At 38.0% G+C, this 20,159-nt stretch overlaps 1 protein-coding gene and 1 long non-coding RNA gene across 2 annotated transcripts in view; both read right to left on the bottom strand.

Annotated features, from left to right (window-relative positions):
* Positions 1–4,575, bottom strand: part of LOC106724346 — a 70,554-nt gene extending 65,979 nt beyond the window's left edge. Inside the window, exon 1 of the long non-coding RNA XR_001360106.1 lies at positions 3,504–4,575. This is a non-coding gene — a long non-coding RNA (uncharacterized LOC106724346). The remainder of the gene's footprint in view (positions 1–3,503) is intronic.
* A 1,098-nt stretch (positions 4,576–5,673) lies between these two features.
* Positions 5,674–20,159, bottom strand: part of FRK (fyn-related Src family tyrosine kinase) — an 87,902-nt gene continuing 73,416 nt past the window's right edge. Inside the window, exons 5-8 of the mRNA XM_005883722.2 lie at positions 15,913–16,071; positions 10,116–10,297; positions 7,170–7,335; positions 5,674–6,770 (exon numbers count right to left, since the gene is read on the bottom strand). Coding sequence (XP_005883784.1) covers positions 6,559–6,770; positions 7,170–7,335; positions 10,116–10,297; positions 15,913–16,071 — 719 coding nt within the window. The 3' untranslated portion in view covers positions 5,674–6,558. The remainder of the gene's footprint in view (positions 6,771–7,169; positions 7,336–10,115; positions 10,298–15,912; positions 16,072–20,159) is intronic.

The following is a 20,159-nucleotide window of genomic DNA, read 5'->3' as shown; positions in this document are numbered from 1 at the left end:
TCTCTTATATTCACAACCACATATGGGAAAAGCCACCAGGGCCATAGATGCTGCACCCACTCACCTTTGGCTTGTGCCTCAGTCCACCTCAGTTTCTCTGTCGATCCCACTTCTCCAGTGAAAGTGCACATCCAAAGGGCTACCATGTTGCCAAAAGCTAGTGGAAAACTTTTGCTCTCCTGACTTCCCACCCCTTCTCTGGCTTCGTCTTCTCCACCTAACTTTTAATGCCTCATCTCTTCAGAGGCAAATGTTTCTCATTCTCCACTCTCTCCCTCAGTGGTCTCCTTCCCTCACGTGGTTTTCTTACGCAAACTCTTCCTTACCTTACGGTTGGCTTCACACTTTTTTTCCGAGCTCCAGGTACAAATATACAACCCCTTAATTAACATCTCAAGTTGGATGTTTCATAATTAACCCGCTAACTAGCTCCTAGGATCGCCATCCCCCTTACCTGCTTCTTCCTTGTCGTTCCATATTTTGTTGCTCCTAGAGGACATGTGAAGTCATCCTTGATACCTAACTATTCCATACCCACAGAGCCAAATAGTGATCAGGTGCTGCTCATTCCACCTCCAAAAGTCTCACACGTGTTTATTGTTTTCTCTGTCTTCTGCCCTCCATTCACCTGACCATCATCTCTCCCCCTGACAATTGGTCCTTCTAGTAAATTGTCTCCTCATATCCATTCTCCATATATTAGTGAAAATAATATTTCAAAAATTCAAATCAGGTCATGCTACCAGTTTAAAAGCTTTCTATATCTGCCCATTAGGATTTAGAATATTACTACACAATCCCCATGATTGAGACAGGGCTTGCCCAGCCCACCCTAACTTGTACCTTTCCTCCTCGCTCCATACACAGCAGGAAAACTGATTTTCTTTCAGTTCTTCAGTGGTGCCATGCTCGTTGTCAATGCAGAGTCTTTGTCTTTGCTGTGCCTATCATCTCCCAGGAGCTAGTGAACACTTTCTCTTCCTTCAGACCACAGTTAAACATTACTTTCTGCATTTCTCTCAACTCCCTGGACCTGGTTATGGGTACTCATTATAGCACTCCCATAGCATCCCATATTTCTTCTTTACACTAGTAACACTCAACACAAACATAGTTAAGTAATTATTTGTGTAATTTTTGTTTAATTTCCATGTGTGATTGGATATTTTCAGATATTCATTGATTTTCCCCAGATATTTTGTTATGCTTTGGTTCCCCCACATCAGGCTACCAGACCATGAGGCATCTAAAGGGGTGATTATTACAGTACAAAATAGATAAACAACAGTCAAATTCTTGTCTCTTGAGTTTTAAAATCCAAAGCTTTAATATACAGTCATCAGCCATGCAGTTCATCCCACCCAACATACCAGCCTGGAAGACTACCCATTCCAAGACAGAGGAAGAACAGAGCCAATGGGATGCATTAGATGTTGGTAGAGCCCTATTCTGAGATGTGAGGAGATAAAATGGGAGGACTTCTAGATGGTTTGGGGAATCGGAGGGTAGTCTGAGATAACTAGCATGATGAACAAATTCCATGTGAATAAAGATAGAACTCTTAGGGTAAAATATATTTTCAGGAAAAGTCCTTTTCTGAGTATTGTAAAGAACCCAGAAATAGAAAACATTTTGAAAATTATAGTTGCATTTGAGCCATGGTAAGTAATAGCATTATAACAAGTGGCACAATTAAAAGAGGGTTTTTTTAAATCCTTTTTTGCTACATATAATTAATCATATGTAATATATTTTCACATGTAATTATACAATTATTGCATACAGTAATACAATAAGTATTATTAAAGGGTGCAATATAGAAATACATATTTTAGAGACAAAAATCTCACTGTGTAACTTCAAAGTATACTAATCTAGCTAATTGGCTTTGTTTCTCACTGTTTGAATTTATAATTAAATGTATATTTTAAAAAGATTTAAAAATAGTTTTTAAAAAAGCTATAATATATTTTATTCTGAAAAACATGTGGGCCATATACTTTAAACATAATTTGGTTAATAAGCTACTTTATGTTTCACAAATAGTGCAATCAAAGCCTCCATTTTTAAATTTCAGGAAGTTATTACTAGAAAATGTTTAACTTCTTCCAAACCGATCAATTTTAGTTGCTTTTAACCATTTTTCCCTATGATTTTGTGGTTATTATGGTATATGACTTGAGACCCCTGCACAACAATACACATATGAGATACTTAAGGCATGTTTGATGTTTGCTACCCTTTTCTGAAAGAGCGGATTATTTTCCATGAGGATAAAAAAGACATTACATGAAGTCTGTTTCTTTAGATGACCAATGGATAAACCCAGGCAAGAAGAGTAAATGGAAATAATTGGATGTCTCATTCCTTATGACTTAATCTTAGAACTCCTATGTGAATAGTACCATCTGAGTACAGATTGAAGCTAAGCTGGTTAAAGATTTTGAAATTCAGAGTTTGCATACCTTTTTTATTCTCCAGTTTATTTCTTAATATTTCTTAATGTATTAAATAATTTAAAAGATTTGCTATCACACCCTTAATATAAAAAAGGAAAACTCTAAAGGAATATAATGGGGCAATATAGGCAGTGAAAGAATGGCTATGAAAATTAAAATATTGTTGGGGTCATGGATTTAAAAGATGTGTAAGTATTCTCCACCAAACTTCCAAGCTTTCTTTATTTTCCTATGACACTGAACTTTTTAATCATGTTGAAGATTTTATTTTTTTTAATTTTAATCATGTTGAAGATTTTAGACCAAAACTTCTCTGTAATGATGCTGGGAAATATAAAAACTAAACATTTCCAGACGAGCCCACAGGCAATTCCAATACTCATGTATACAAACCTCATCTACTCTTTTTAAGAGTAGCTTTCCTCAATGGATGAATACAGTGACACAATTTAAGTAAATGTCTAAATTACCACCACTCTGGTTCACATAATATATCTTTTCAAAAAATCCTGAAAAGTTACTACAGGCACATTACCCACCAGGCTGTCAGGTCTAGAAACCATATGTTCAACTAGACCATAGAAAACATTACTACAGGTAGAGCATATGCTTGGCAAAGCCATGGATCACCATCTGGACCCTGCTTCTTCCAGGAAGCTCCAGCTGGGTGACAGAATGGCATCTTTCCAATGGCAATGGTTCCCTTTGGGTCATCAGAGAATCAAAAGAGTATGGGTCACTTAAGGCTCAGACAGACCATGTGATCACCATGCAGACACATGTTATAGGTAGATGTTATGAATGGACCAAGCCTGATATTTCCTTCATGATGTGTTCTTTGGTGTCCTTCAAGCAGTCCCATTGTCCCAATTATGCCCCAATTAATTAATTATCTGTCTAGACTTAGTGGGACAAACACAGGTGACCAGGAGTCAGCAATAACGGCCTATCCCCTGGTACTTCAATGTCTAGACAGCTGAGCCAAACTGGAACACAAGAACACACAAGACAGAATTAGTGTGCAATCACTCAGGGTTTATTTACCTATTCCTAGTGGGTCCTAGGCTCCAGCAAAGGCCACCCGGCGATGCACACCAAAAGACGACGACAAAGATGGAGACAGACAGGTGGCCACAGTTGGTTCAGGCTCGCACAACAGAGCAGTCAATCAGGGGCTTGTCTCACGGAGTGACATGGAGTCCTCCTCTCATCAGGCAGGAGATGTCCACTGAAGAAAATCTGTTGCTTATACAGACGGTGGTAAACAACTTGTGTCTTATCAGTGTGGGCCAGACGGTGTGCCTTGTGCTAGGAGCAGGGTGTTTATGTTTTAAGGGCTTAGGGCATTCATATCAAGATAGTGGAGCATTCACCACATTTTGGAAGTTACAGAGTATTGGGGTCTTCACCCAGCAAACATTTCACACATTAATCATTTCACACAATAATTATTTCCACACATTAGAGGGGTTTCCTTATGACCATAACATTGTTATAACACCCATTCTCCAACCCAGTTTGGAGATTGCTGGTCACTTTGACTTTACCCTTGTTTTTCAATGACACAATATTCAGGTCCCACAACTATTAGGAGTCCACTCTGTGCCTGCGCCTCGTTTGACCTTATGTAAGGTAAACCTATTTCCTTCCTAACCTTCTTAAAAGAGGTTTAACGGAATCTGAAATTTTTCCTATTACAAGAATTCTTAGGTTTTTGTCAAAAGATATTTGAAATACCATATTGAAATTATGTACTCACATCCCTCACCACCACCTCCAAGTAACTGAATCACATAAATAAAACATTACATAGAAAGTGCTTTGCTACAATTTATGGGTGGTAAATTTAACAAGAGCTGGCTTCATTGTAGGAAAATTCAACTTATCTTTTCCTGATCCTTTTATTCTATACAGAAAAAGAAATTTATGTCAGTTTTTAAAAAAATCTATTACTGCTTCTCATAACTGAATCCATTATTTTTCTCCACGATCAATCAGGTAAAAACAGGAATAATACATTGCTTGGACAGAACCGTGAACATAAACATCTCCAAGAATCAAATGTAGAAAGTTAAATGGGTTTCAGGTGGTATTGAAACAAGAAAGGATCATCTTTATATATTTAAAAAATCAGATCTTACTAAAAAATGTATTCTTATTATTAGCTGCTACAAAAAGATAAGTTATATAGTATTTCATTGTTCACAATTAGACAGGATGACTTTAAATAATTGAACTTGTCCTATACATAGTCAACTGATTAAAAATATCAGTGGTTACCTTATTTTACAAATAATTTCTCTTCATAAAAGCATCAAGGGGATCTATAATAGTTAACTCCACATGACCCACTTTAGTTTAAGAAAAATTTGAGTTTCTATATAAAGTTCTCAGGGAATTTTCTCTTTAATTAATAATATCCAGCATCTAATATTTTCTAATTTTATTCAGATAAGCTAACCTCCCAACTTGACTCCAGAAAAGATGACCACATTTCCAACTAACTGGCACTTAACATTCACATTAAGCCTATTATTGGTCCAGGGCTGGACATATGACCCCAATTTGTCTGGACAGAAAAGGAATGCTTCTTATGTAAGATGAAAATGCAGAGATAGCAGTTTCCCACTTTCTTACCAAATGAGAAGAGAACAGGGAGCTTTAGCTGCTACTGGCAGCAACCCGTGACTGTGAGAATTCGGACAATGCTGGTGGCAGAGGGAAGAGTGGGAAAGGACTTGGGTTTTAGTTAAGATCATTGAACTGCAGCTAATGGCATTCTGCTGAGAGTCGTCCCTACCTCCTGTGTTCCAGTTAGAAAATTTACAAGTTTACTGATTGTTTAATCCACTTTGAATTGGGGTTTCTGTAACTATTTGATGTGTTCTTCTTCCCCTTTAAAAAAAAAGTGACAGAATACACTTCTGTTTTCTCCCGGCTTGTTTTGTTCATATTAATCTTTACATTAGAAAATCTTTGAATATGCATTTGATTTTGCAACTACCTTTTAGAACTGTCCCAAACCACCTAATGGGGAACAAAATTTAATACACCCATTGCTTAAGAAGATAGTAATATTCTTACCAAAGTGAATGCACATTTAAGATGATTGAAAACCCTCTTGTCTTACCAGACAAAAATATAGTTTCATAACCAAAGTCAGATATTATTCAGAGCTTGACCTGTTTTGTAGTCAATTTTAAACTCTGGTCTATAGGTCAAAGGTAACTTTTTTTTTTAATTCTTCCGAAATTGTAGGCCATGGCAATCCTACGGCTCTCCTCTTGTTTTTCTAAACTATTTTGATACTTACTTCTCAGATATTCAGGCTATTAGATGTTTCTTGCATATTCCCACAGATAATAACTCATCAGCTTTGCAATTTGATTCTTAACATTAAGAGATTAAAACTAATGTAGATGATTCTCAGATGACACATACTGAGGTATAGAAAATTCCATCATTTCCTTCTACAAAATGAGAGAAATTTTAATTCTTTTTCTCAACAGCTGCTTCATTTTTTATGCACAGGAAAAAATATGGGCAATTACTCCAAGTACAATCAAGTCATTTAACATGGCTTTACCATCATTGTAGTTGCAGGATATTTAAAAAGAGGAAAAAAACCTCAAAGCACGGGTCCTGCTGTGCAGCAAAGCAATCAAATTCCTTCATAATAACAGTCTGATGGGATTCAGCAATCTGACGAATAATGAATAACCACTTTAATCAGTAAACAGGAAAATGCTACAACAGTCACTGAGTAAAAATTGACTATCATTTGTTGATCCTGTTGATCGGCATTTCAAACAATAAATAGAAATGTAAGTATCTTTTAAAAAGAAAAATAACTTCGTTTAGTGTGTTTGATTTTTTTCAGGCAGTGAGAAAATGATAGGCCATCTTAGACTGTCCTGTAGTGTTGTCCAGTCAATAAAATGTGCAAGTAATTTTTTTTTTGTATAATACATGGCCAAATTGACCTTTCACTTGAGTATGTCATGATAAACTCATTTTGCAGCTGGTTAATAAGGTTGTATTTCTGGACTGATGGTTGAACTTCATTTCTACTTCATTATTTGATTCTCTTCTTTACTGTTCATCTTACAAAGCTATTTGTATCTGAATATGAGGAGTCTTCTTCAAAATAGTCCTCAAGTTTCAAATACAGTTCCTCAAATGTTGGCCGGTTCCTAGGCTCTGCATCCCAGCACTCCAACATGATCATGTAGAATGACAGTGGACAGTTAGATGGTTGAGGGAGTCTATAGTCATGAAGCAACCTCTGGATTACCTGAGCACCTGTCATTCCTAAAAACGTAGAATGAAATCAACAACAAAAATAAAACAAGTTAAAGATAAGATTATTAAGTTAAGGGACACTTACACTCTCTAGATTACAAAGCAAATTGATTTCCTTGGCGGTGAAGATATGAGGTCTACCATCCCCTTCCCAGGCTGCAGAGGTTAAACTAATTCCTGTGGCAAGTAATGTCTATAAGACTGCAATTCAAGAGCAAAGGAGGAGGAGGCAATAAACCACATCATTAATGCAAATCATCATCATCAGATTTTACCTCTTATGCTCCCAGAGACAGGTGATGTGGACATCCTCACCACTCTGCCCTCTGAGTCTGGGTGAAGCTGTTCAAGTCACAGCTAAGTAAGTGATCTGCAGCAAAAAGGCCTACTTCAGAATTAATTACTCACCACTATAAGGTGGTTGGCCATAAGTAATGATTTCAAAAAGAAGGATTCCAAATGACCACACATCGGACTTAATGCTGAACCTATTAGTACGAATGGCTTCAGGTGCAGTCCACTTCACTGGCAGCTTTATTTCATGTGTAGCTTCATAAATGTCTTCATTATCTACCTGGTAACGCATTAAGAAATCAAGCTAAGTTAAAGTGATGTATATTTTTGCCACCCTCATTCATCTATAACCTGCTTCGCATTAAAATTTAGAGGGAAAAGATTCAAAATGAGCATAGTAGCAAATTCCAAAGCTGAGATACAAGTCTAAAAAAAATCTGTAAGAAGTTATTAATAAAATAATACTTGAAACCCTACTGTGTGCTCAAAATAGCACTGAAAGCATTCTACTGCATATGGGAGAATTTGTGTGTGATAATACTGGCTTTACATCTTGTCTTTAGCAAATTCTTTTTAAAAAATTAAAGCAAAGGCTGTCTGTTTATTATTTACTGCTGGCATTAAAGGGCAATTGACTTTGATAATTACCATATAACCACGTTCTAACACTGAAAAGTGGGACCCAAATGAATTAAATTAATATATCAACTCACTGGGATTCTAATTAATTTACAAAAAGAAATGATGAATTCATGAAGATCAAAAGAGAATCATTTATTTATAATGTTTCATGCCCTACACCCATAATTTTAGGGTACAATGTAGAAATAAAAAATTAAATTTAGAGAAAATCACCTAGCCTGGTTGGCATAATTCAATGGTTGAGCATCGACCTATGAACCAGTAGGTCACGGTTCAATTCCTGGTCGGGGCATATGCCCGGATTGCGGGCTCGATCCCCAGTGTGGGGCATGCAGGAGGCAGAGAAGGAGAAGGAGAAGGAGAAGGAGAAGGAGAAGGAGAAGGAGAAGGAGAAGGAGAAGGAGAAGGAGAAGGAGAAGGAGAAGGAGAAGGAGAAGGAGAAGGAGAAGGAGAAGGAGAAGGAGAAGGAGAAGGAGAAGGAGAAGGAGAAGGAGAAGGAGAAGGAGAAGGAGAAGGAGAAGGAGAAGGAGAAGGAGAAGGAGAAGGAGAAGGAGAAGGAGAAGGAGAAGGAGAAGGAGAAGGAGAAGGAGAAGGAGAAGGAGAAGGAGAAGGAGAAGGAGAAGGAGAAGGAGAAGGAGAAGGAGAAGGAGAAGGAGAAGGAGAAGGAGAAGGAGAAGGAGAAGGAGAAGGAGAAGGAGAAGGAGAAGGAGAAGGAGAAGGAGAAGGAGAAGGAGAAGGAGAAGGAGAAGGAGAAGGAGAAGGAGAAGGAGAAGGAGAAGGAGAAGGAGAAGGAGAAGGAGAAGGAGAAGGAGAAGGAGAAGGAGAAGGAGAAGGAGAAGGAGAAGGAGAAGGAGAAGGAGAAGGAGAAGGAGAAGGAGAAGGAGAAGGAGAAGGAGAAGGAGAAGGAGAAGGAGAAGGAGAAGGAGAAGGAGAAGGAGAAGGAGAAGGAGAAGGAGAAGGAGAAGGAGAAGGAGAAGGAGAAGGAGAAGGAGAAGGAGAAGGAGAAGGAGAAGGAGAAGGAGAAGGAGAAGGAGAAGGAGAAGGAGAAGGAGAAGGAGAAGGAGAAGGAGAAGGAGAAGGAGAAGGAGAAGGAGAAGGAGAAGGAGAAGGAGAAGGAGAAGGAGAAGGAGAAGGAGAAGGAGAAGGAGAAGGAGAAGGAGAAGGAGAAGGAGAAGGAGAAGGAGAAGGAGAAGGAGAAGGAGAAGGAGAAGGAGAAGGAGAAGGAGAAGGAGAAGGAGAAGGAGAAGGAGAAGGAGAAGGAGAAGGAGAAGGAGAAGGAGAAGGAGAAGGAGAAGGAGAAGGAGAAGGAGAAGGAGAAGGAGAAGGAGAAGGAGAAGGAGAAGGAGAAGGAGAAGGAGAAGGAGAAGGAGAAGGAGAAGGAGAAGGAGAAGGAGAAGGAGAAGGAGAAGGAGAAGGAGAAGGAGAAGGAGAAGGAGAAGGAGGAGAAGAAAAACAACACTGAATAGTATATAGTCTATATCAATGTCTTTTGGACAAGGAATTAAAAAGCCCATGATTGCTGGCAGCGTGAATATTACTCTGGCATAAAGTGAGCAAAAGTAGGTCAGGTAACTGTACCAAGTGTGCTGCTCTTAATAAGGGAAATAGAGGCAGACAAAGGCTACCAGTACTGAAAAATAGATCATTAATTCAACTACAAACTTAATTATATACTCTCCCATCTGGTTAATCATTATTTCCTCTATTTCTTTCTCCTTGGTGAAGAATTATAAACAGGAGGTAGTTTGTCTGTAAGGCCCTAGGCCAGTGATGGTGAACCTTTTGAGCTCGGCATGTCAGCATTTTGAAAAACCCTAACTTAACTCTGGTGCCGTATCACATATAGAAATTTTTTGATATTTGCAACCATAATAAAACAAAGATTTATATTTTTGATATTTATTTTATATATTTAAATGCCATTTAACAAAGAAAAATCAACCAAAAAAATGAGTTCGCGTGTCACCTCTGACACGCGTGTCATAGGTTCGCCATCACTGCCCTAGGCTATTAAAGTGTTCTATGGACCACAGAGAAACTTGGAGAAACATTGTCTTAAAGAATAACATCCCTGGCTGGTTGCTCGGTGGTTAGAGCATCAGCCCACAGACCGAAGGGTTGAAAGGTCGATTTCCAGTCCTCGGTTGCAGGTTCAATCCCTGACCCAGGTTCAGCATGAGCGGGAACCAACCAATCAATGCTTCTCTATCTCTCTCTATCTCTCTCTCTCTCTCTCTCTCTCTCTCTCTCTCTCCTACCACCTCCCTTCCACTCTCTCTAAAAATCAATGGAAAAAATATCCTCACTCCTCAGGTGAGTATTTTTTTAAAAAAGAATAACAGTAAATCTATTAGTCTACTGGTCTGTTAGGATTTTGACCCATTACAAAAAAACTAATTAAAACAAAAGCAAATTCACCTTAAAAACTCTTGCAAGTCCAAAATCTGCCACTTTGTAGATATTATGTTCACCCACAAGGACATTTCTGGCAGCCAGGTCTCTATGGATGTAGTTCTGGGACTCCAGATAGGCCATTCCAGAGGCAACTTGTGTTGCCATGTCTACCTGTTGAGTCAGATTGATTTTTGATCCACCATCATCTAGGCAATAAGAGAAAAGATTTATTTTGGGAAACATTTAAACTATTGAAGTAAATTCTGAGAATCGTGATGAAATGAGCTCTCCATGGGATTAAGTACCATAGCACTGATCTGTTGAGCAAAAATATATATAATCACATAAAAGTTTTTGTTTCCTGTAACGGGTTAATAAGGCAATAATTTTCAGAATCCAAACGCAATCCAAGGCTGCAGTCTGCTCTTCCCTGAATGAGTGTTACACAGAGAAAGAAACAATAATATCACATGATCCAAGCAGCTATAAATATCTGAAAGAGTCCAAGTTTTGCCATTTTCCATACCTCACATCACTGTCTCATCTCCTCATGGAAATTGTTACTTGGTCACCTCAGGATGTCTTTCAAATATTGCATAGTTTGTTTTAGTCTTTGAACCTGTAAAACGATGCTAATTTGAATGGCTAGGCTGATGAAAAGCTCTCATTCTTCCATCACATTGTACTCAAGAACTAGCTCACTAACAGAAATGAAGGGTCTACCAGTAGTTATAAAATGTATATATTACACTTGCACTCCATTCCGTTTGATACGTTTTGTAATTTCCCTTTTTTAGCCTGTCATTGGGCATCCCTTTAATAGACCTTGTTTCTCCTACTGCTCAAGGTCTGTACTACTAAATAGAGGAAATTCATGTAGTAGGGTCAGTTTGATCACTAATAGAGGTTGGTGTTATTTTGTGATGACTTTGTGAAATGGGACCAGCCATCCCTGGGTAGTATTTTGCTGCCACACTCTTAGTAGATGTGTTCAGCTTTCTGAATAATTTACAAACTGTCATATAAATCTAAACCATCATTATCCCTAACTGAATAAGCCAAATATTGTGAAAAATGTGTGGGATTCATGGTCCAGAGTCTTAGGCACAGCTCCTGACTTGAGAGGCAACTATAGTGCAGGGGTTTAAAAGACTGGTGTGAAGCCAGAGTGCCAGAATTTGGATGAGGGCTCTACCTCACATTTCTGTCCTGCCCATGGGTAAGCTGCTTCACACTCCTATGCCTCATCTCTCATCTACATAGCGATAACTGTTGTTAAGATGAGAATTAAAATGAGTTAAGACATGTAAAGCACTTAAAACCATGCCTGGCACCTAGAAAGAACTCAGTAAACCCCACCTATTCTTGTTATCATTGCTACTGCCTAATCAGAATTAAAGAGTTTAGCATTTGCAAAGCTAGAGGTGCATGTGGATTATCCAAATTTAAAGGCCTAAAAGAAAACAAGCAGATCAGTTTAGAGTTCTGGGGAGAGCAGGCAGCTAGAGATAATGATTTAACAGTCACAGTTCATGAGCGAGAGTTAAACATTAAAAGTGAAACATTAAAAATAAAAAAAATTGCTTGAAAGCAACATGAGAAACAGCAACATTTAGAGTGCGAAAAAGAGTCACCACCATTGTCAAAGTCTACAAATAAGTCCAGCAAGATAGGGACTAAATATAATAACTAGGGGAGTCATTGGTGACTTTGGTGGCAGGAAAAGCTGTTTCACTGGAGATGGAGTATAAGGGGTTGAGGGCTGGATGGGAGCTGAGGACATGGTGACATCCCTCTTGAGCACCCTAAAGTCAGGGACTCCAGAGAAACTTCCATTCACACAAACAGCAACAAGTTATATAGTTGTATTCAGTTAAAGGATATCTCAGTGAAAACATTCCTGTCTCCTTCAGTCCACTTAAGTGAACTGTCAATGAAATGATGAGCAACGTGCTAAGATTTGATTTATTTTTTTAAGAAAACAACCTAACATATGTCAGATCTATAAGTATTATTGGAAAGAAAAACAAGCCCAACTAAACTAGAAAATAATGCAGATAGTTATCCTCTTCAAAATTCCAGTAAGAAATACCTGCATCAATTATCCTCAATGCTGAAGTCTTTTGACAAGCCTCTCCCATTTTGGAGAAATTTATTGCAAAAAATATTCAGCTAAGCTTAGGGATTATAAAGATGGCTCTATAGAAAAATGCGTATGTTATTTCAACTATCAAATACAACATCTAATCCTATTACAGTGGACATAAAAAGGTTTTCACTGACAGGCACAATAGAGAAGGAAATTGAGTAATAACAAATTTCCTACCCTGAAAAAGTGTAGTGGCCTAGAACTGCCTAACTCAACCTCAGAACACACTTCAAATAAAATGGCCAGATGTCAAAACTGATATAAAGGTTCACAGACATGTGACAATTTGCATCTGTAGCAAGAAAATATTTTCAATTATGTTCCTGCACTCAGGAGTCTCTCATCTTAATATTTATCATTATAGGCTATTTAAGAGTAGAAATTTCATTATAAGATCACATGTCGAATTTAAGTCCTCTTGATTGGGAAGGGATTGTCTATAATAAGCATATCTTCACTACTCCTCCTTGCTGTTAACTAGCCTGGTGAATGGCAGCCTTGGTAAACTTGACCTCATGTGCCAACAGGGTTCATGCTTAGCCCCGAGTAAGACACATTAACAAGCCACAGAAATTCTCAATGCCAAGGGAGTCTGCAGGGTAATAAGTGGGTCTTTTCAAGCTGATACTAAGAGCCTCAAAACAAGCTTGACCCCAAGTCAATCTTATTAGGTTCAGAATAGCCCCAACTTAATCTATCCATGAATTTATCCATTCAGTCAGTCTGTACATTAAGTAGTGCACACCATTTATAGTTGTTCTAGCACTAAAACAAAAGTCTCTGCTCCCATGGAATTATACTTTAGAAGATACTAAAAATAAGCTACATAAATGTCATGCAGTATAGTTAACAGCTAAATGAAAAAAACAAAAAGCAGGAAAGAGGAATATAAAGAGTCAATAGGGGGAGATTAAATTTTAGAATGTACAGGGTGATCGGTGAAGGACTCACCATAATGGGGATGTCTGAAGATCTTTCAGGAAGATTTTCAGAAAGGAAGGAAGTGGACTATGTGGATAGGTAATGGGAAACAATTTCAGATCTAAAAAAACAGCAAGTGTGAAGCACCTGAAAGAAAGCACATCTGGAAGATTGGGAGATTAGCAAAGAGGGCAGTGTAGCTGACACAGAGTGAACAAGGGGCAAGTTGTGGGAGATGTGGGCAGAGAGGTAATGGAGAACCAGGTCACTCAGTACGTTATGGGTTATAGAGAGTAGAACCAATAGGAGTCACTGAAAATTTTGAGCTGAGGAGGAACATGATCTGACTTACATTTTAACAGGATTTCTCCAGCTACTATATTGAGAAGAGATGAAGGGTTCAAGAACCAAAAGAGGGAGTCCAGTTAAGAAGCTACTGCAGAACCCAGGAGAGAATTGATGACGGCTTGGACCAGAGTGGGAATATTGAGAAGTAGTAATATTCTGGACATATTTGGAAAGCAAGACAATAGAATTTGCTGGTTGGTTAGACATGGGATGTGAGAAGAAGTAGAAATGAGTCCAAGATATTAGGTCCAATTGTTGACATTGTCAAAGAAAGAAAAACCACAAGAGTAGCAGATTACTGGGAATAATACAAGAAGATCAGTTTGGGAAATGTTTAAAAATGTCTAATAGACATAGGTAGTAGGGCTGTTCACATACATTTATTTTTGTTTCCATTCAAACACCTTAGATAATCACACTCCCCTACTCTATTTGACTTGATTAGGCCAAGTGAAGAGGACACGAAAAGTCACCTCTGTCACTCAGGGTCAGAAACTTTAAGAGCCAGAATAAGATTAGTCCTATCCCCTGCCCCTGGCAAGGTGATCAAAAGAGCTGAGGCACCAGTCAGTCTATTTTGTACATGTATCATAGGCAAAAGAAACACTTGTTAAGTCTGTGGGACTTGAAGGGTGCTCCTTACTGCATCATACCTACATTATTTAGACTGACACTGCAGTTAGGTAGAGAAGTTAAGAAGGCAGTTGGATATATGATTCTGAAGTAATGAAGAGATATATATTGGGGAATTTTTCATACATAAATGTTACTAAATAATTCAACTGGCTGGGATTAGCAAGGGATATAGCAAAAGAGTTGTGAAAAGTTCTAAGATTTTGAGAAGACATGAGAGAGATCATATAAGTTGAGAAGAACCAGCAAGAAGCATAGGAGGAAAAGCCATTGAGTGAAGTGTCCTGAAGGAAGTGCTTCCAGAGGAGATAGTGTCCACCAAAGAAAGTACTGATAATTAGTCTGAGGACTAGAAATTGACTGTTAGACTTAACACTGTGAATGTTATAAGTGACCTTGACAAAGTATTTTTGTTAACGATGAACCAAAATGGCTCCCGTATGTTTGTCCCTGGGAATAAGGAAAAGGGTTCATTGGTTAAACTTAGTCTTTCTATAGTGCACAACATATTCTGATGCTGTTAAATTTTATATATTTATTCAAGGGAGCTAGCATGTTTTTGCTTGTAATAGCATTTAACAGGCCTTATGTTCTTGGTTCTTCTAATCTAGTTTTGCAACTTAATATTACCAGCTTCACCTGAAATAAGAGAATACTTGTATCTTTCTGTTATCTTCATCATATTATCCTCATCTCCCTTTACCTCTTTATACATTATATCAATCCCACTCTAACATTTCGAAAAGTATAGAAAATTCTTTTTTTAATGAATTACAGTTGACCCTTGAACAACATGGGTTTAAACGGCACAGGTCCCTGGGTTTTTGTTGTTGTTTCCCAGTAAACACCTGTATTGTTTTTGATCTGCAGTTGGGAGCCCACAGATGCAGAGGGCCAACTGGATGCATTGATCTATGCCATTTTATATGGGGGACTTAAGCATCCATGAATCCTTATGTCTGCATGGGGTCCTAAAACCAAGCTTCTATGGCTACTGAGGGATAATTATAATAATTAATTTCGAGGGGGTCAAAAGTTATACACGAATTTTCAATTGTGTGGGGGGTCAGCACCATAACCACACATTGTTCAAGAGTCAACTGTATTCTCTCAGTTCTTGATCTCAACTACTTTGAACATCTCATTTTAAGGCTTACTATATTGTTTCTTATGAAAGTTTTCATTAATAAACATCCAAGTTTTACAATGCCCTTAAGTCTTCTCTGACTATAGGAAGCAGATGTAAAAATAAAGCAATAGCATATTTCTGCTTTTTAGTACAAAAATTATAATATTGCCTAACAGTGAAAGTATTTTAAACACCATCAACTACAACTTAATCAAACACTGGCAAAGAAAAAGAAATGAGGCTACTTCTCCCTCTCTTTCTCTGAAAATATTTTATATCCCCTAATTCTGAGCCATAGAAAAATCTTGGTCCATGACTGATAATGTTCAATTAGTTATTATAGGAAACAAAGGATGATGCAAAACATCTATTCTTCAATTTTCCACATTACATTTAAGTACTTCGATGTGTCTATTGTGAACACTTTGTTCTCCCACTACATAAATATTTTCCTTCCTTTGAGTACACAGTATATATCCTATTAAATAGTTGGTGGGCAATTCAATGTGAAGACATTCATTCTCACCGATATACACATAGTAAATATCCTTTGGGTTATAGAAAGCTTGCTAAATTGACATTTATAGGACTTGCTAAACGAAATTACGCTCTTTTTTCCTTTTATTAAGTCTTTAGCTTACTTTGGAGATATTCTAGCAGACTTCCATGTCTCATCAACTCTGTAATAATATAAATTGGATCTTCTAAAGTGCAAACAGCATAAAGCTGGATAAGCTTTGGATGTCTTAGGTTCTTCATTATCTGAGCCTCCCTCAGGAAGTCATTTGGATCCATTGAACCTGAAACAAGAAGAGGGGAAAATCACTTTAAGTTATTGAAGCTTCCCTATCCTCCCAGCAGCCTGGTGGGAATCACCAAGATTGCTTCCTGCCCCTCAGTAAGGTAAGAGCATTGGTGTCACAAATCTTCAGATTTATCAAAGAAGAGAATCAGTTCAGCCAGAGTAACCTAGTACTGGATGTATTGGTGAATCAGGGTGTGCAGTTTATGTGTTATGACCTGTAGCTGAAAAAAGGTTGATTCAGGTCCATGTGAAAAATAAAGAAAAAAGGAGAGACTGACAGTCTGATGGATAAAACAAGGCAGGTATCTTCAGAACACAAAGAGAAGACATTCTGTTAACATGAATACTGGAGGACACTGAATATTTTTGGCCCAGGATCCGGGGAAGACTGATAGCTTCCCTGTCCTTGGTACCCATTATAGGAACAGGTGGTTAACAATCCTAAAGCAATGACATTTGGCTGTATTTATGTCTTTATTTCTGTAGGAACATATGGTATAGACCAGGGGTCCTCAAACTTTTTAAAAAGGGGGCCAGTTCACTGTCCCTCAGACCGTTGGAGGGCCGGAGTATAGTTTTAAAAAAACTATGAACAAATTCCTATGCACACTGCACATATCTTATTTTGAAGTAAAAAAACAAAACGGGAACAAATACAATAGTTGTATTTGCATGTGGCCCGCGGGCCGTAGTTTGAGGACCCCTGGTATAGACCAAGTAGAAAATATTCAAAGGCCACTCCCAAAATTTAGTTTTTTTTCCATCAGTCATTTGTGTCTAAGTTGAAACTTATATTCAACATTTTCTTCTATATTAATATTTCCACAGTTAGAGTCTTAATAGCTTGATCATATGATAAGGGATATAGTATTGGGGTCTATTCTGAAGACTCATCTACAATTAATTGCATTTAAATGGCTCAACTCTGACTCAACATGCGAAGTACCAAGTAGCTACCATCAAATAAAATCTGAGAGGAAGAGGATACCTGGAGTTTACATTTCATCAGTAACTTTTAAATCTTTAACTTCTTGTGGGATATGATGTTTCAGATGGATTACTGTAAGTGAATAAATACTATAATTTCACACCTCAGTGTTCACTATGGATAGTGCAAATATTCCCACTGATGCTCAAAGAGACTGTTCCACTCATCATCGTCTCATGTTGAAGATTTCACAACTGATATTTGAACTGAGGCATGGAGATAAGCTCTGACATTCTAAGGTAATAAATACTCTGACCTGTTTACTAATGTGAAGTTAAGAAGAGTTACATGTGACCTGCAGATCATTTCACATGAAGCATTGAGGCCATCTATCCTTTGATATGCCCTTTGAAAGTCCAGAAGTTCAGAACCCAGGCTCAATTAAACTCAATTCTGAACAAATCCTGGCTCACTGTGTGATCTTTAGTAAGTTACCAAACATCTCTGAACTTCAGTTTCTCCATCTGTAAAATGTGGCTAATAATCTCACTGACATCATAAAATGATTATCAGGATAATAACAATGCCTGACACATACTAGTATGTATTTAATGACTCTTGACCATTATTTGTATGATTAGAAATAGCATGCACTGGGGTAAACTAACCAAATCAACTGTATGTATTTGTTCGCAGGCTGAGGAGGGGAAGGGGTAAGGACTTAAAGAAGGAAGATAGGGGAAATGGCCTATTCTCTTTTCCATCACATTTTGCTGAGCTTCCTCAGTTCCATCCACACCATTTGCTTGCCCTATATAATCAAGTACTATTAAAATCTTGAATCATAGTGGCAAAATGAAGCTGAATATAAAAGAGACGCTCAAACCATAATAAAGGACTTTGTTCTTGGTTGTTACAACTAGATTGGCCTATGACCAGATACAGATATAGTGGGATACTTCCCACCCCCCAAAAATTAATCTGATTTATGGAGTTCCCAGTGATAGCAGAAATTATGATCACCATTCAGACAACTTAGATATACAATGTGTTTCTATGCGGATGCTTTGGGTGGGCATCAGATTCATGGAATACAGGACACCCACATCAGTGCCAAATCAGACTGTCCACGATAGCTTGAAACCATTGTATGCCAGGAGCCTCTGCAGGTGAGGGCTGGCTGCACTGGTTATAGCTGACCAGCTGCACAGCAAAGGAGACCCGATCTCAACTCTGCTTGTAATGCAACATTAAATATTAATTTCTGCCTGTCAAAGTTACTGTGGGAGTTGATTTCAGGCTCTTCTTTATTGCATAGTAGTCTGCTAAGCAATAAATAGCTGCTGAGATTGATTAATGGCCCCAGTGAAGTGAAGACATTTAACCAATCACCGAAGCTGTTTGCTGCTATTACACTGTAAATCAATAATAATTATTCCTGTTGGAGAGAAAACTATTGCGGCACATTTTTTTGATATAAGAAATCTGATTTTTGTTCTTTTTTGGCCTCTAGGAGGTCTTCCTTGAAGAGCAGTGTTCGGATGGATAGCTAGCTGCTTCTTTTTGGAAAAGCATTAGATTGGACATTAAAGTTTACTGTCAATTATCAACAAAATTAGGATTCAAAATCATCAACACACAGTGACGGTGAAAAATCTCAGGTGCTGGAACAGGTCGCCCTCCCTTCACCTGGAGTACTGGCATGGCATCTGGCCACTTAAACGTGCTTCTGCATTGTTCTCTGTTGGCAGGGGTAAGTGGCAAGGCTGGGCTTCTGCACTGGCGAATGTGTACACCAGTGGACCTTGAAGCTAACATTTATTAAGAACTCACTGCAGATATTTGATGTAAATTTACTCAATTTGTCCTTATAAAATCCTATGAAGTAGGAACTGGCATAATTTCCACTTCAGATGAGGAGGTTCAAAAAGTTGAATAAATTGTCCAAACTCATAGAGGGCAGAGTCACGTTAGGACTCAGGTGTGTCCTACACCAAACTTTATGCTCTTAACTATTATAACAGAGGGTCTCACTTACTCAGTTCATGGCACACTCGCTGTCTCAGTACATTTTTCACAAAGCTCCTAAGCCAAAATGAATACTTAACAGTCCTATTAATTACTTGGTTAAATGCAAACAACTTAAGATGTACTTGTATCCTAACAAAATTATTTTTTAAAATTTTATTCTTAATTACAATTAATTACTAAAGGAATGCATGCAACTACTGGGCAGTGCACAATTGTTCAGTTCTTGGAAGCAGATAAAACACTGCTACCTACATATCCTGTTCCACATTGATTTTTGTGTGGATCTTGCATTTGATCACAGCAAACACCAAAAACCTGGTTTGATGTCAGCAAAAGGAATATAACATGATCTAATGCTGAAGCTGCAAATTATCTTACGGTGTAGCAGTTTGTGCAGCATTTGAGATGTTCACCTGAAATCTTTTAAATCCCATCCTTGGTTAGTTTGGAACAATAGTGTTTACAAGACTGCTAGCCAGCAGCATCCAGGTGCTCAAGTGCTGCCACCTGGTGGCTTTCTAAACTTCTAAGAATTCTGGACTAGGTAAATAATGGAGGTCCCCCAGAGAATTATATTCTAGCTTTTGGTTACTATTCTTTCCTGTTATTAGAAGTAGATATGCGGCTACTACAGCAACATTTCACTTTCATAGAATGTCACTTCCTTGGGGTGTGATGCAATAGGAGTAGATGTGAGTTCAAATTCTAGCTGCCTTTTACTGACTTTGTTATTATTATAGTTTTATTATTATTATAGTTTTGATTGGTTGTGTACTATAAATCAGACAATATGTAAAGCATTGCCACTAATGACTTAATTTAATCTTCATAGCAACCCTGCTAGGTTGACCTTAACTCTATTAACTCTATTTTGCAAATGATAACACTGAGGCATGGAGTAGTTTAAAAATTTCCTCAATAAAAAAGGAACCCTCGGGGTATTCCTGGTGGGAATGCAGACTGGTGCAGCCACTGTGGAGAACAGTATGGAGTTTCCTCATAAAACTAAAAATGGAACTTCCATTTGACCCAGTGATCCCACTTCTAGGAATATATCCCAAGAAACTAGAAACACCAATCAGAAAGGATATATGCACCCCTATGTTCATAGCAGCACAATTTAC

The sequence above is a fragment of the Myotis brandtii genome, unplaced genomic scaffold, assembly GCF_000412655.1.
Source record: "Myotis brandtii unplaced genomic scaffold, ASM41265v1 scaffold8, whole genome shotgun sequence".
NCBI lineage: Eukaryota > Metazoa > Chordata > Mammalia > Chiroptera > Vespertilionidae > Myotis > Myotis brandtii.
This window is presented reverse-complemented; position numbering and strand designations above follow the sequence as displayed.